The 17250-nt window shown below is 45.0% G+C and overlaps 1 protein-coding gene across 2 annotated transcripts in view; it reads right to left on the bottom strand.

Moving 5' to 3' along the window:
* LOC112237494 (lysine-specific demethylase phf2-like) overlaps nt 1-17250 on the bottom strand; it is a 146684-nt gene that overhangs the window by 92790 nt on the left and 36644 nt on the right. For both annotated transcript variants that reach the window (XM_042329567.1, XM_042329572.1), the window contains exon 4: nt 731-891. In XM_042329567.1, the coding sequence (XP_042185501.1) occupies nt 731-891 (161 nt within the window). The remainder of the gene's footprint in view (nt 1-730; nt 892-17250) is intronic.

The raw sequence follows: 17250 nt of genomic DNA, 5'->3' as shown, positions 1-17250 counted from the left end.
AGCTTGCTGGCAAATGTCTTCGCCTATTGATGTATCATAGTAGCAGGCTAACAGGAGGCGAAAGTAATCTAAATGATCAGGCTAATAGGAGGCAGAATTAATCTAAATGATCAGGCTAACGGGAGGCAAAAGTCATCTAAATGATCAGGCTACCAGGAGGCAAAAGTCATCTAAATGATCAGGCTAATAGGAGGCAGAAGTAATCTAAATGAGCAGGCTAATAGGAGGCAGAAGTAATCTAAATGAGCAGGCTAATAGGAGGCAGAAGTAATCTAAATGATCAGGCTAATAGGAGGCAGAAGTAATATAAATAATCAGACTGAATCAGGCCAAGAGAAGTGATCGTGTGAAATTATGAAGCGAATGGATGGAGAAATATACAGTATCGCTCTATCCAATCAGAGCAGCATGATCAACGTACAGCCTGCCCTTCTCTTTACAGACAGGCAAACTAGCCACTTGAGTTATTTAGACAACGTAGCACCTCGCACTGGATGAGTGATATGAAAAGCTGTGCGCTTGCACCAGCAAAAGCATTTTGTAAAAAGAGAGAGAGGGTAGGAGCATCTGATGGAGATCAGTAAAGTAGTCCTACGTAACTTACTGTAGGAAAACAATTAGTTATTTAGAGACATAGGTTCAGTCATTACCGACGGAAATGTAGAACGTGGACATCCACAAGTATTACTAAAGCTGTTAGAGAAGTAGACAGAGACAGGACTATACGTACCAACATGGTTCTCCACATCATTGATGTAGAAGGTAGGAGCGGGCATGGACATCCCCAGACCGTCCTTCTTCAGAACCAGGATCGGCTCGTTAAAACCAACCTCTTCCAGGTAGTCCATCGTCAGCTGACTGCCGTTCAGCTTCACCACAATGTCCTCAGAGCTGTAAGACATAGATTACATTACAGTGCCTTCAGAAAGTATTCATACCCCTTGACTTATTACACATTGTGTTACAGCCTGAATTCAAAATTGATTCAATTGTTTTTTTTCTCACCCATCTAAACACAATGACAAAGTGAAAACATGTTTAAATGTTTTTGCAAATGTATTGAAAATTAAATACAGAAATACTATTCACACCCCTGAGTCATTACATGTTAGAATCACCTTTGGCAGGGATTACAGGTGTGAGTCTTTCTGGGTAAGACTCTAAGAGCTTTCCACACCTGGATTGTACAATATTTGCACATAATTTATTTTTTTATTCTTCAAGCTCTCACAAATTGGTGGTTGATCATTGCTAGAAAGCCATTTTATTTGTATTTGTATTTATAATGGATCCCCATTAGTTCCTGTCAAATAAGAAGCTACTCTTCCTGGGGTTTATTATGGATCCCCATTAGTTCCTGTCACAGCAGCAGCTACTCTTCCTGGTGTTTATTATGGATCCCCATTAGTTCCTGCCAAGGCAGCATCTACTCTTCCTGAGGTTTATAATGGATCCCCATTAGTTCCTGCCAAGGCAGCAGATACTCTTCCTGGGGTTACTATGGATCCCCATTAGTTCCTACCAAGGCAGCAGCTATTCTTCCTGGGGTTTATTATGGATCCACATTAGTTCCTGTCAAATAAGAAGCTACTCTTCCTGGGGTTTACTGATAGATAGCCAGGGTGTTGGAGCATGCCCCTGGCTATCTATCAGTAAAGATCTGAGTGTTGGAGCGTGCCCCAGGCAATCTATCAGTAAATGGTGTCTGAGTGTTGGAGCATGCCCCTGGCTAGCTATCAGTAAAGATCTGAGTGTTAGAGCGTGCCCCTGGCTATCTATCAGTAAAGATGTCTAAGTGTTGGAGCATGCCCCTGGCTATCTATCTGTAAAGATGTCTAAGTGTTGGAGCATGCCCCTGGCTATCTATCAGTAAAGATGTCTAAGTGTTGGAGAATGCCCCTGGCTAGCTATCAGTAAAGATGTCTAAGTGTTGGAGCATGCCCCTGGCTATCTATCAGTAAAGATCTGAGTGTTAGAGCGTGCCCCTGGCTATCTATCTGTAAAGATGTCTAAGTGTTGGAGCGTGCCCCTGGCTATCTATCAGTAAAGATGTCTAAGTGTTGGAGCATGCCCCTGGCTATCTATCAGTAAAGATGTCTAAGTGTTGGAGCATGCCCCTGGCTAGCTATCAGTAAAGATCTGAGTGTTAGAGCGTGCCCCTGGCTATCTATCTGTAATGATGTCTAAGTGTTGGAGCATGCCCCTGGCTATCTATCAGTAAAGATGTCTAAGTGTTGGAGCATGCCCCTGGCTATCTATCTGTAAAGATCTGAGTGTTGGAGAATGCCCCTGGCTATCTATCTGTAAATGGTGTCAGTGATGCAGAAGGTTACATTAGGTGGAATCATTTAAGTATCCTTATCACATAGAATTTGGTTCATACATCTCATGGGGAAAATAAGACTCTAACCAGTGATATGTGTGTGGCAGGACCAAAGGTATACTATCTGATGCATCTATGTGGCTCAGACTGCTACTCAACTGAGACCGTAATGAACTGTATACCACACCAGACCCATCCAATGGCTTGGAAATGAACTGTATACCACACCAGACCCATCCAATGGCTTGGTAATGAACTGTATACCACACCAGACCCATCCAATGGCTTGGTAATGAACTGTATACAACACTAGACCCATCCAATGGCTTGGTAATGAACTGTATTCCACACCAGACCCATCCAATGGCTTGGTAATGAACTGTATACCACACCAGACCCATCCAATGGCTTGGTAATGAACTGTATACTAGAGCAGACCCATCCAATGGCTTGGTAATGAACTGTATACCACACCAGACCCATCCAATGGCTTGGTAATGAACTGTATACTAGAGCAGACCCATCCAATGGCTTGGTAATGAACTGTATAACACACCAGACCCATCCAATGGCTTGGTAATGAACTGTATACCACAACAGACCCATCCAATGGCTTGGTAATGAACTGTATACCACAACAGACCCATCCAATGGCTTGGTAATGAACTGTATACTAGAGCAGACCCATCCAATGGCTTGGTAATGAACTGTATACCACAACAGACCCATCCAATGGCTTGCTAATGAACTGTATACTAGAGCAGACCCATCCAATGGCTTGGTAATGAACTGTATACCACAACAGACCCATCCAATGGCTTGGTAATGAACTGTATACTAGAGCAGACCCATCCAATGGCTTGGTAATGAACTGTATACCACACCAGACCCATTCAATGGCTTGGTAATGAACTGTATACCACACTAGACCCATCCAATGGCTTGGTAATGAACTGGTGCAGCCAGCGGGTTTCTCCACGCATCGCGCCGACAGAAACAAACATCTTTCTGGTAAGAAGAGGGGCGGGGGCGTATGCCTCATGGCCAACGTGACATGGTGTGATGAAAGAAACACACAGGAACTCAAATCCTTCTGTTCACCTGATTTAGAATTCCTCACAATCAAATGTAGACTGCATTATCTACCAAGAGAATTCTCTTCGATTATAATCACAGCCGTATATATCCCCCCCAAGCAGACACATCGATGGCTCTGAACAAACTTTATTTAACTCTCTGCAAACTGTAAACGATTTATCCGGAGGCTGCATTCATTGTAGCTGGGGATTTTAACAAGGCTAATCTGAAAACAAGACTCCCTAAATTTTATCAGCATATCGATTGCGCAACCAGGGGTGGAAAGACCCTGGATCATTGTTACTCTAACTTCCGCGACGCATATAAGGCCCTGCCCCGCCCACCTTTCGGAAAAGCTGACCACGACTCCATTTTGTTGATCCCTGCCTACAGACAGAAACTAAAACAAGAGGCTCCCACGCTGATGTCTGTCCAACGCTGGTCCGACCAAGCTGACTCCACACTCCAAGACTGCTTCCATCACGTGGACTGGGGAGATGTTTCGTATTGCGTCAGACAACAACATTGACGAATACGCTGATTCGGTGTGCGAGTTCATTAGAACGTGCGTTGAAGATGTCGTTCCCATAGCAACGATTAAAACATTCCCTAACCAGAAACCGTGGATTGATGGCAGCATTCGTGTGAAACTGAAGGCGCGAACCACTGCTTTTAATCAGGGCAAGGTGTCTGGTAACATGACTGAATACAAACAGTGCAGCTATTCCCTCCGCAAGGCTATCAAACAAGCTAAGCGCCAGTACAGAGACAAAGTAGAATCTCAATTCAACGGCTCAGACACCAGAGGCATGTGGCAGGGTCTACAGTCAATCACGGACTACAGGAAGAAACCCAGCCCAGTCACGGACCAGGATGTCTTGCTCCCAGGCAGACTAAATAACTTTTTTGCCCGCTTTGAGGACAATACAGTGCCACTGACACGGCCTGCAACGAAAACATGCGGTCTCTCCTTCACTGCAGCCGAAGTGTGTAAGACATTTAAACGTGTTAAACCTCGCAAGGCTGCAGGCCCAGACGGCATCCCCAGCCGCGCCCTCAGAGCATGCGCAGACCAGCTGGCCGGTGTGTTTACGGACATATTCAATCAATCCCTATACCAGTCTGCTGTTCCCACATGCTTCAAGAGGGCCACCATTGTTCCTGTTCCCAAGAAAGCTAAGGTAATTGAGCTAAACGACTACCGCCCCGTAGCACTCACATCCGTCATCATGAAGTGCTTTGAGAGACTAGTCAAGGACCATATCACCTCCACCCTACCTGACACCCTAGACCCACTCCAATTTGCTTACCGCCCAAATAGGTCCACAGACGATGCAATCTCAACCACACTGCACACTGCCCTAACCCATCTGGACAAGAGGAATACCTATGTGAGAATGCTGTTCATCGACTACAGCTCGGCATTCAACACCATAGTACCCTCCAAGCTCGTCATCAAGCTCGAGACCCTGGGTCTCGACCCCGCCCTGTGCAACTGGGTACTGGACTTCCTGACGGGCCGCCCCAGGTGGTGAGGGTAGGCAACAACATCTCCTCCCCGCTGATCCTCAACACTGGGGCCCCACAAGGGTGCGTTCTGAGCCCTCTCCTGTACTCCCTGTTCACCCACGACTGCGTGGCCACGCATGCCTCCAACTCAATCATCAAGTTTGCGGACGACACAACAGTGGTAGGCTTGATTACCAACAACGACGAGACGGCCTACAGGGAGGAGGTGAGGGCCCTCGGAGTGTGGTGTCAGGAAAATAACCTCACACTCAACGTCAACAAAACTAAGGAGATGATTGTGGACTTCAGGAAACAGCAGAGGGAACACCCCCATCCACATCGATGGAACAGTAGTGGAGAGGGTAGCAAGTTTTAAGTTCCTCGGCATACACATCACAGACAAACTGAATTGGTCCACTCACACAGACAGCATCGTGAGGAAGGCGCAGCAGCGCCTCTTCAACCTCAGGAGGCTGAAGAAATTCGGCTTGTCACCAAATGCACTCACAAACTTCTACAGATGCACAATCGAGAGCATCCTGGCAGGCTGTATCACCGCCTGGTATGGCAACTGCACCGCCCTCAACCGTAAGGCTCTCCAGAGGGTAGTGAGGTCTGCACAACGCATCACCGGGGCAAACTACCTGCCCTCCAGGACACCTACACCACCCGATGCTACAGGAAGGCCATAAAGATCATCAAGGACATCAACCACCCGAGCCACTGCCTGTTCACCCCGCTGTCATCCAGAAGGCGAGGTCAGTACAGGTGCATCAAAGCTGGGACCGAGAGACTGAAAAACAGCTTCTATCTCAAGGCCATCAGACTGTTAAACAGCCACCACTAACATTGAGTGGCTACTGCCAACACACTGTCAATGACACTGACTCTACTCCAGCCACTTTAATAATGGGAATTGATGGGAAATTATGTAAATATATCACTAGCCACTTTAAACAATGCTACTTTATATAATGTTACTTACCCTACATTATTCATCTCATATGCATACGTAGATACTGTACTCTATATCATCGACTGCATCCTTATGTAATACATGTATCATTAGCCACTTTAACTATCCCACTTGGTTTACATACTCATCTCATATGTATATACTGTACTCGATATCATCTACTGTATCTTGCCTATGCTGCTCTGTACCATCACTCATTCATATATCCTTATGTACATATACTTTATCCCCTTACACTGTGTATAAGACAGTAGTTTTTTGGAATTGTTAGTTAGATTACTTGTTCGTTATTACTGCATTGTCAGAACTAGAAGCACAAGCATTTCGCTACACTCGCATTAACATCTGCTAACCATGTGTATGTGACAAATAAAATTTGATTTGATTTGATTTGAACTGTATACCACACCAGACCCATCCAATGGCTTGGTAATGAACTGTATACCACACCAGACCCATCCAATGGCTTGGTAATGAACTGTATACTAGAGCAGACCCATCCAATGGCTTGGTAATGAACTGTATACCACACCAGACCCATCCAATGGCTTGGTAATGAACTGTATACAACACTAGACCCATCCAATGGCTTGGTAATGAACTGTATACCACACCAGACCCATCCAATGGCTGGGTAATGAACTGTATACCACACCAGACCCATCCAATGGCTTGGTAATGAACTGTATACAACACCAGACCCATCCAATGGCTTGGTAATGAACTGTATACTAGAGCAGACCCATCCAATGGCTTGGTAATGAACTGTATACCACACTAGACCCATCCAATGGCTTGGTAATGAACTGTATACCACACCAGACCCATCCAATGGCTTGCTAATGAACTGTATACCACACCAGACCCATCCAATGTCTTGATAATGAACTGTATACCACACCAGACCCATCCAATGTCTTGGTAATGAACTGTATACCACACCAGACCCATCCAATGGCTTGGTAATGAACTGTATACTAGAGCAGACCCATCCAATGGCTTGGTAATGAACTGTATACCACACCAGACCCATCCAATGGCTTGGTAATGAACTGTATACCACACAAGACCCATCCAATGGCTTGGTAATTAACTGTATACCACAGCAGACCCATCCAATGGCTTGGTAATGAACTGTATACCACACAAGACCCATCCAATGGCTTGGTAATTAACTGTATACCACACCAGACCCATCCAATGGCTTGGTAATTAACTGTATACCACACCAGACCCATCCAATGGCTTGGTAATGAACTGTATACTAGAGCAGACCCATCCAATGGCTTGGTAATGAACTGTATACCACACCAGACCCATCCAATGGCTTGGTAATGAACTGTATACCACACAAGACCCATCCAATGGCTTGGTAATTAACTGTATACCACAGCAGACCCATCCAATGGCTTGGTAATGAACTGTATACCACACCAGACCCATCCAATGGCTTGGTAATGAACTGTATACAACACTAGACCCATCCAATGGCTTGGTAATGAACTGTATACTAGAGCAGACCCATCCAATGGCTTGGTAATGAACTGTATACCACACCAGACCCATCCAATGGCTTGGTAATGAACTGTATACAACACTAGACCCATCCAATGGCTTGGTAATGAACTGTATACCACACTAGACCCATCCAATGGCTTGGTAATGAACTGTATACCACACCAGACCCATCCAATGGCTTGCTAATGAACTGTATACCACACCAGACCCATCCAATGTCTTGATAATGAACTGTATACCACACCAGACCCATCCAATGTCTTGGTAATGAACTGTATACCACACCAGACCCATCCAATGGCTTGGTAATGAACTGTATACTAGAGCAGACCCATCCAATGGCTTGGTAATGAACTGTATACCACACCAGACCCATCCAATGGCTTGGTAATGAACTGTATACCACACAAGACCCATCCAATGGCTTGGTAATTAACTGTATACCACAGCAGACCCATCCAATGGCTTGGTAATGAACTGTATACCACACAAGACCCATCCAATGGCTTGGTAATTAACTGTATACCACACCAGACCCATCCAATGGCTTGGTAATTAACTGTATACCACACCAGACCCATCCAATGGCTTGGTAATGAACTGTATACTAGAGCAGACCCATCCAATGGCTTGGTAATGAACTGTATACCACACCAGACCCATCCAATGGCTTGGTAATGAACTGTATACCACACAAGACCCATCCAATGGCTTGGTAATTAACTGTATACCACAGCAGACCCATCCAATGGCTTGGTAATGAACTGTATACCACACCAGACCCATCCAATGGCTTGGTAATGAACTGTATACAACACTAGACCCATCCAATGGCTTGGTAATGAACTGTATACCACACCAGACCCATCCAATGGCTGGGTAATGAACTGTATACCACACCAGACCCATCCAATGGCTTGGTAATGAACTGTATACAACACCAGACCCATCCAATGGCTTGGTAATGAACTGTATACTAGAGCAGACCCATCCAATGGCTTGGTAATGAACTGTATACCACACTAGACCCATCCAATGGCTTGGTAATGAACTGTATACCACACCAGACCCATCCAATGGCTTGCTAATGAACTGTATACCACACCAGACCCATCCAATGTCTTGATAATGAACTGTATACCACACCAGACCCATCCAATGTCTTGGTAATGAACTGTATACCACACCACACCCATCCAATGGCTTGGTAATGAACTGTATACTAGAGCAGACCCATCCAATGGCTTGGTAATGAACTGTATACCACACCAGACCCATCCAATGGCTTGGTAATGAACTGTATACCACACAAGACCCATCCAATGGCTTGGTAATTAACTGTATACCACAGCAGACCCATCCAATGGCTTGGTAATGAACTGTATACCACACAAGACCCATCCAATGGCTTGGTAATTAACTGTATACCACACCAGACCCATCCAATGGCTTGGTAATTAACTGTATACCACACCAGACCCATCCAATGGCTTGGTAATGAACTGTATACTAGAGCAGACCCATCCAATGGCTTGGTAATGAACTGTATACCACACCAGACCCATCCAATGGCTTGGTAATGAACTGTATACCACACAAGACCCATCCAATGGCTTGGTAATTAACTGTATACCACAGCAGACCCATCCAATGGCTTGGTAATGAACTGTATACCACACCAGACCCGTCCAATGGCTTGGTAATTAACTGTATACCACACCAGACCCATCCAATGGCTTGGTAATTAACTGTATACCACACCAGACCCATCCAATGGCTTGGTAATGAACTGTATACTAGAGCAGACCCATCCAATGGATTGGTAATTAACTGTATACCACACCAGACCCATCCAATGGCTTGGTAATGAACTGTATACCACACTAGACCCATCCAATGGCTTGGTAATGAACTGTATACTAGAGCAGACCCATCCAATGGCTTAGTAATTAACTGTATACCACACCAGACCCATCCAATGGCTTGGTAATGAACTGTATACCACACCAGACCCATCCAATGGCTTGGTAATGAACTGTATACCACACCAGACCCATCCAATGGCTTGGTAATGAACAGTATACCACACCAGACCCATCCAATGGCTTGGTAATGAACTGTATACCACACCAGACCATCCAATGGCTTGGTAATGAACTGTATACTAGACAGACCCATCCAATGGCTTGGTAATGAACTGTATACTACACCAGACCCATCCAATGGCTTGGTAATGAACTGTATACCACACCAGACCCATCCAATGGCTTGGTAATGAACTGTATACCACACCAGACCCATCCAATGGCTTGGTAATGAACTGTATACTAGAGCAGACCCATCCAATGGCTTGGTAATGAACTGTATACCACACCAGACCCATCCAATGGCTTGGTAATGAACTGTATACCACACCAGACCCATCCAATGGCTTGGTAATGAACTGTATACTAGAGCAGACCCATCCAATGGCTTGGTAATGACCTGTATACCACACTAGACCCATCCAATGGCTTGGTAATTAACTGTATACCACACCAGAACCATCCAATGGCTTGGTAATGAACTGTATACCACACCAGACCCATCCAATGGCTTGGTAATGAACTGTATACCACACCAGACCCATCCAATGGCTTGGTAATTAACTGTATACCACACCAGACCCATCCAATGGCTTGGTAATTAACTGTATACCACACCAGACCCATCCAATGGCTTGGTAATGAACTGTATACTAGAGCAGACCCATCCAATGGCTTGGTAATGTACTGTATACCACACCAGACCCATCCAATGGCTTGGTAATGAACTGTATACCACACCAGACCCATCCAATGGCTTGGTAATGAACTGTATACTAGAGCAGACCCATCCAATGGCTTGGTAATGTACTGTATACCACACCAGACCCATCCAATGGCTTCGTAATGAACTGTATACCACACCAGACCCATCCAATGGCTTGGTAATGAACTGTATACTAGAGCAGACCCATCCAATGGCTTGGTAATGTATTGTATACCACACCAGACCCATCCAATGGCTTCGTAATGAACTGTATACCACACCAGACCCATCCAATGGCTTGGTAATGAACTGTATACTAGAGCAGACCCATCCAATGGCTTGGTAATGTACTGTATACCACACCAGACCCATCCAATGGCTTGGGAATGAACTGTATACTCGAGCAGACCCATCCAATGGCTTGGTAATGTACTGTATACCACACCAGACCCATCCAATGGCTTGGTAATGAACTGTATACTACACCAGACCCATCCAATGGCTTGGTAATGAACTGTATACCACACCAGACCCATCCAATGGCTTGGTAATGAACTGTATACTACACCAGACCCATCCAATGGCTTGGTAATGAACTGTATACCACACCAGACCCATCCAATGGCTTGGTAATGAAGTGTATACCACACCAGACCCATCCAATGGCTTGGTAATGAACTGTATACTAGAGCAGACCCATCCAATGGCTTGGTAATGACCTGTATACCACACTAGACCCATCCAATGGCTTGGTAATTAACTGTATACCACACCAGAACCATCCAATGGCTTGGTAATGAACTGTATACCACACCAGACCCATCCAATGGCTTGGTAATGAACTGTATACCACACAAGACCCATCCAATGGCTTGGTAATTAACTGTATACCACACCAGACCCATCCAATGGCTTGGTAATGAACTGTATACCACACCAGACCCATCCAATGGCTTGGTAATTAACTGTATACCACACAAGACCCATCCAATGGCTTGGTAATGAACTGTATACCACACCAGACCCATCCAATGGCTTGGTAATGAACTGTATACCACACAAGACCCATCCAATGGCTTGGTAATTAACTGTATACCACACCAGACCCATCCAATGGCTTGGTAATGAACTGTATACCACACCAGACCCATCCAATGGCTTGGTAATTAACTGTATACCACACCAGACCCATCCAATGGCTTGGTAATGAACTGTATACCACACCAGACCCATCCAATGGCTTGGTAATGAACTGTATACCACACCAGACCCATCCAATGGCTTGGTAATGAACTGTATACCACACAAGACCCATCCAATGGCTTGGTAATGAACTGTATACCACACCAGACCCATCCAATGGCTTGGTAATTAACTGTATTCCACACCAGACCCATCCAATGTCTTGGTAATGAACTGTATACCACACCAGACCCATCCAATGGCTTGGTAATGAACTGTATACCACACCAGACCCATACAATGGCTTGGTAATTAACAGTATACCACACCAGACCCATCCAATGGCTTGGTAATGAACTGTATACCACACCAGACCTATCCAATGGCTTGGTAATGAACTGTATACTAGAGGAGACCCATCCAATGGCTTGGTAATGAACTGTATACTACACCAGACCCATCCAATGGCTTGGTAATGAACTGTATACCACACCAGACCCATCCAATGGCTTGGTAATGAAGTGTATACCACACCAGACCCATCCAATGGCTTGGTAATGAACTGTATACTAGAGCAGACCCATCCAATGGCTTGGTAATGAACTGTATACCACACCAGACCCATCCAATGGCTTGGTAATGAACTGTATACCACACCAGACCCATCCAATGGCTTGGTAATGAACTGTATACTACAGCAGACCCATCCAATGGCTTGGTAATGACCTGTATACCACACTAGACCCATCCAATGGCTTGGTAATTAACTGTATACCACACCAGACCCATCCAATGGCTTGGTAATGAACTGTATACCACACCAGACCCATCCAATGGCTTGGTAATGAACTGTATACCACACAGACCCATCCAATGGCTTGGTAATTAACTGTATACCACACCAGACCCATCCAATGGCTTGGTAATTAACTGTATACCACAGCAGACCCATCCAATGGCTTGGTAATGAACTGTATACCACACAAGACCCATCCAATGGCTTGGTAATTAACTGTATACCACACCAGACCCATCCAATGGCTTGGTAATGAACTGTATACCACACCAGACCCATCCAATGGCTTGGTAATGAACTGTATACCACACCAGACCCATCCAATGGCTTGGTAATGAACTGTATACCACACCAGACCCATCCAATGGCTTGGTAATGAACTGTATACCACACCAGACCCATCCAATGGCTTGGTAATGAACTGTATACTAGAGCAGACCCATCCAATGGCTTGGTAATGACCTGTATACCACACTAGACCCATCCAATGGCTTGGTAATTAACTGTATACCACACCAGAACCATCCAATGGCTTGGTAATGAACTGTATACCACACCAGACCCATCCAATGGCTTGGTAATGAACTGTATACCACACAAGACCCATCCAATGGCTTGGTAATTAACTGTATACCACACCAGACCTATCCAATGGCTTGGTAATGAACTGTATACCACACCAGACCCATCCAATGGCTTGGTAATTAACTGTATACCACACAAGACCCATCCAATGGCTTGGTAATTAACTGTATACCACACCAGACCCATCCAATGGCAATGGGTAATGAACTGTATACCACACCAGACCCATCCAATGGCTTGGTAATGAACTGTATACACACCAGACCCATCCAATGGCTTGGTAATGAACTGTATACCACACCAGACCCATCCAATGGCTTGGTAATGAACTGTATACCACACCAGACCCATCCAATGGCTTGGTAATTAACTGTATACCACAGCAGACCCATCCAATGGCTTGGTAATGAACTGTATACCACACCAGACCCATCCAATGGCTTGGTAATGAACTGTATACCACACCAGACCCATCCAATGGCTTGGTAATTAACAGTATACCACACCAGACCCATCCAATGGCTTGGTAATGAACTGTATACCACACCAGACCTATCCAATGGCTTGGTAATGAACTGTATACTAGAGGAGACCCATCCAATGGCTTGGTAATGAACTGTATACTACACCAGACCCATCCAATGGCTTGGTAATGAACTGTATACCACACCAAACCCATCCAATGGCTTGGTAATGAAGTGTATACCACACCAGACCCATCCAATGGCTTGGTAATGAACTGTATACTAGAGCAGACCCATCCAATGGCTTGGTAATGAACTGTATACCACACCAGACCCATCCAATGGCTTGGTAATGAACTGTATACCACACCAGACCCATCCAATGGCTTGGTAATGAACTGTATACTAGAGCAGACCCATCCAATGGCTTGGTAATGAACTGTATACCACACCAGACCCATCCAATGGCTTGGTAATTAACTGTATACCACACCAGACCCATCCAATGGCTTGGTAATTAACTGTATACCACACCAGACCCATCCAATGGCTTGGTAATGAACTGTATACCACACAAGACCCATCCAATGGCTTGGTAATTAACTGTATACCACACCAGACCCATCCAATGGCTTGGTAATGAACTGTATACCACACCAGACCCATCCAATGGCTTGGTAATTAACTGTATACCACACAAGACCCATCCAATGGCTTGGTAACTGTATACCACACCAGACCCATCCAACTGTATGAACTGTATACCACACCAGACCCATCCAATGGCTTGGTAATGAACTGTATACCACACAAGACCCATCCAATGGCTTGGTAATTAACTGTATACCACACCAGACCTATCCAATGGCTTGGTAATGAACTGTATACCACACCAGACCCATCCAATGGCTTGGTAATTAACTGTATACCACACAAGACCCATCCAATGGCTTGGTAATTAACTGTATACCACACCAGACCCATCCAATGGCTTGGTAATGAACTGTATACTAGAGCAGACCCATCCAATGGCTTGGTAATGTACTGTATACCACACCAGACCCATCCAATGGCTTCGTAATGAACTGTATACCACACCAGACCCATCCAATGGCTTGGTAATGAACTGTATACTAGAGCAGACCCATCCAATGGCTTGGTAATGTATTGTATACCACACCAGACCCATCCAATGGCTTCGTAATGAACTGTATACCACACCAGACCCATCCAATGGCTTGGTAATGAACTGTATACAAGAGCAGACCCATCCAATGGCTTGGTAATGTACTGTATATCACACCAGACCCATCCAATGGCTTGGGAATGAACTGTATACTCGAGCAGACCCATCCAATGGCTTGGTAATGTACTGTATACCACACCAGACCCATCCAATGGCTTGGTAATGAACTGTATACTAGAGCAGACCCATCCAATGGCTTGGTAATGAACTGTATACCACACCAGACCCATCCAATGGCTTGGTAATGAACTGTATACCACACAAGACCCATCCAATGGCTTGGTAATTAACTGTATACCACAGCAGACCCATCCAATGGCTTGGTAATGAACTGTATACCACACAAGACCCATCCAATGGCTTGGTAATTAACTGTATACCACACCAGACCCATCCAATGGCTTGGTAATTAACTGTATACCACACCAGACCCATCCAATGGCTTGGTAATGAACTGTATACCACACCAGACCCATCCAACTCCAATGGCTTGGTAATGAACTGTATACTAGAGCAGACCCATCCAATGGCTTGGTAATGAACTGTATACCACACCAGACCCATCCAATGGCTTGGTAATGAACTGTATACCACACCAGACCCATCCAATGGCTTGGTAATGAACTGTATACCACACAGACCCATCCAATGGCTTGGTAATTAACTGTATACCACACCAGACCTATCCAATGGCTTGGTAATGAACTGTATACCACACCAGACCCATCCAATGGCTTGGTAATTAACTGTATACCACACAAGACCCATCCAATGGCTTGGTAATTAACTGTATACCACACCAGACCCATCCAATGGCTTGGTAATGAACTGTATACCACACCAGACCCATCCAATGGCTTGGTAATTAACTGTATACCACACCAGACCCATCCAATGGCTTGGTAATGAACTGTATACCACACCAGACCCATCCAATGGCTTGGTAATTAACTGTATACCACACAAGACCCATCCAATGGCTTGGTAATTAACTGTATACCACACCAGACCCATCCAATGGCTTGGTAATGAACTGTATACTAGAGCAGACCCATCCAATGGCTTGGTAATGTACTGTATACCACACCAGACCCATCCAATGGCTTCGTAATGAACTGTATACCACACCAGACCCATCCAATGGCTTGGTAATGAACTGTATACTAGAGCAGACCCATCCAATGGCTTGGTAATGTATTGTATACCACACCAGACCCATCCAATGGCTTCGTAATGAACTGTATACCACACCAGACCCATCCAATGGCTTGGTAATGAACTGTATACAAGAGCAGACCCATCCAATGGCTTGGTAATGTACTGTATATCACACCAGACCCATCCAATGGCTTGGGAATGAACTGTATACCACGAGCAGACCCATCCAATGGCTTGGTAATGTACTGTATACCACACCAGACCCATCCAATGGCTTGGTAATGAACTGTATACTAGAGCAGACCCATCCAATGGCTTGGTAATGAACTGTATACCACACCAGACCCATCCAATGGCTTGGTAATGAACTGTATACCACACAAGACCCATCCAATGGCTTGGTAATTAACTGTATACCACAGCAGACCCATCCAATGGCTGAACTGTATACCACACAAGACCCATCCAATGAACTGTATACCACACCAGACCCATCCAATGGCTTGGTAATTAACTGTATACCACACCAGACCCATCCAATGGCTTGGTAATGAACTGTATACCACACCAGACCCATCCAATGGCTTGGTAATGAACTGTATACCACACCAGACCCATCCAATGGCTTGGTAATGAACTGTATACTAGAGCAGACCCATCCAATGGCTTGGTAATGAACTGTATACCACACCAGACCCATCCAATGGCTTGGTAATGAACTGTATACCACACCAGACCCATCCAATGGCTTGGTAATTAACTGTATACCACACCAGACCCATCCAATGGCTTGGTAATTAACTGTATACCACACCAGACCTATCCAATGGCTTGGTAATGAACTGTATACCACACCAGACCCATCCAATGGCTTGGTAATAACTGTATACCACACAAGACCCATCCAATGGCTTGGTAATTAACTGTATACCACACCAGACCCATCCAATGGCTTGGTAATGAACTGTATACCACACCAGACCCATCCAATGGCTTGAACTGTATAATTAACTGTATACACACCAGACCCATCCAATGGCTTGGTAATGAACTGTATACCACACCAGACCCATCCAATGGCTTGGTAATTAACTGTATACCACACAAGACCCATCCAATGGCTTGGTAATTAACTGTATACCACACCAGACCCATCCAATGGCTTGGTAATGAACTGTATACTAGAGCAGACCCATCCAATGGCTTGGTAATGTACTGTATACCACACCAGACCCATCCAATGGCTTCGTAATGAACTGTATACCACACCAGACCCATCCAATGGCTTGGTAATGAACTGTATACTAGAGCAGACCCATCCAATGGCTTGGTAATGTATTGTATACCACACCAGACCCATCCAATGGCTTCGTAATGAACTGTATACCACACCAGACCCATCCAATGGCTTGGTAATGAACTGTATACTAGAGCAGACCCATCCAATGGCTTGGGAATGAACTGTATACTCGAGCAGACCCATCCAATGGCTTGGTAATTAACTGTATACCACACCAGACCCATCCAATGGCTTGGTAATTAACTGTATACCACACCAGACCCATCCAATGGCTTGGTAATGAACTGTATACCACACCAGACCCATCCAATGGCTTGGTAATGAAC

Source organism: Oncorhynchus tshawytscha, linkage group LG02 (genome assembly GCF_018296145.1).
Source record: "Oncorhynchus tshawytscha isolate Ot180627B linkage group LG02, Otsh_v2.0, whole genome shotgun sequence".
Lineage (NCBI taxonomy): Eukaryota > Metazoa > Chordata > Actinopteri > Salmoniformes > Salmonidae > Oncorhynchus > Oncorhynchus tshawytscha.
Note: the sequence above shows the minus strand (reverse complement) of the source record. Positions and strands in the feature narration are given on the sequence as shown.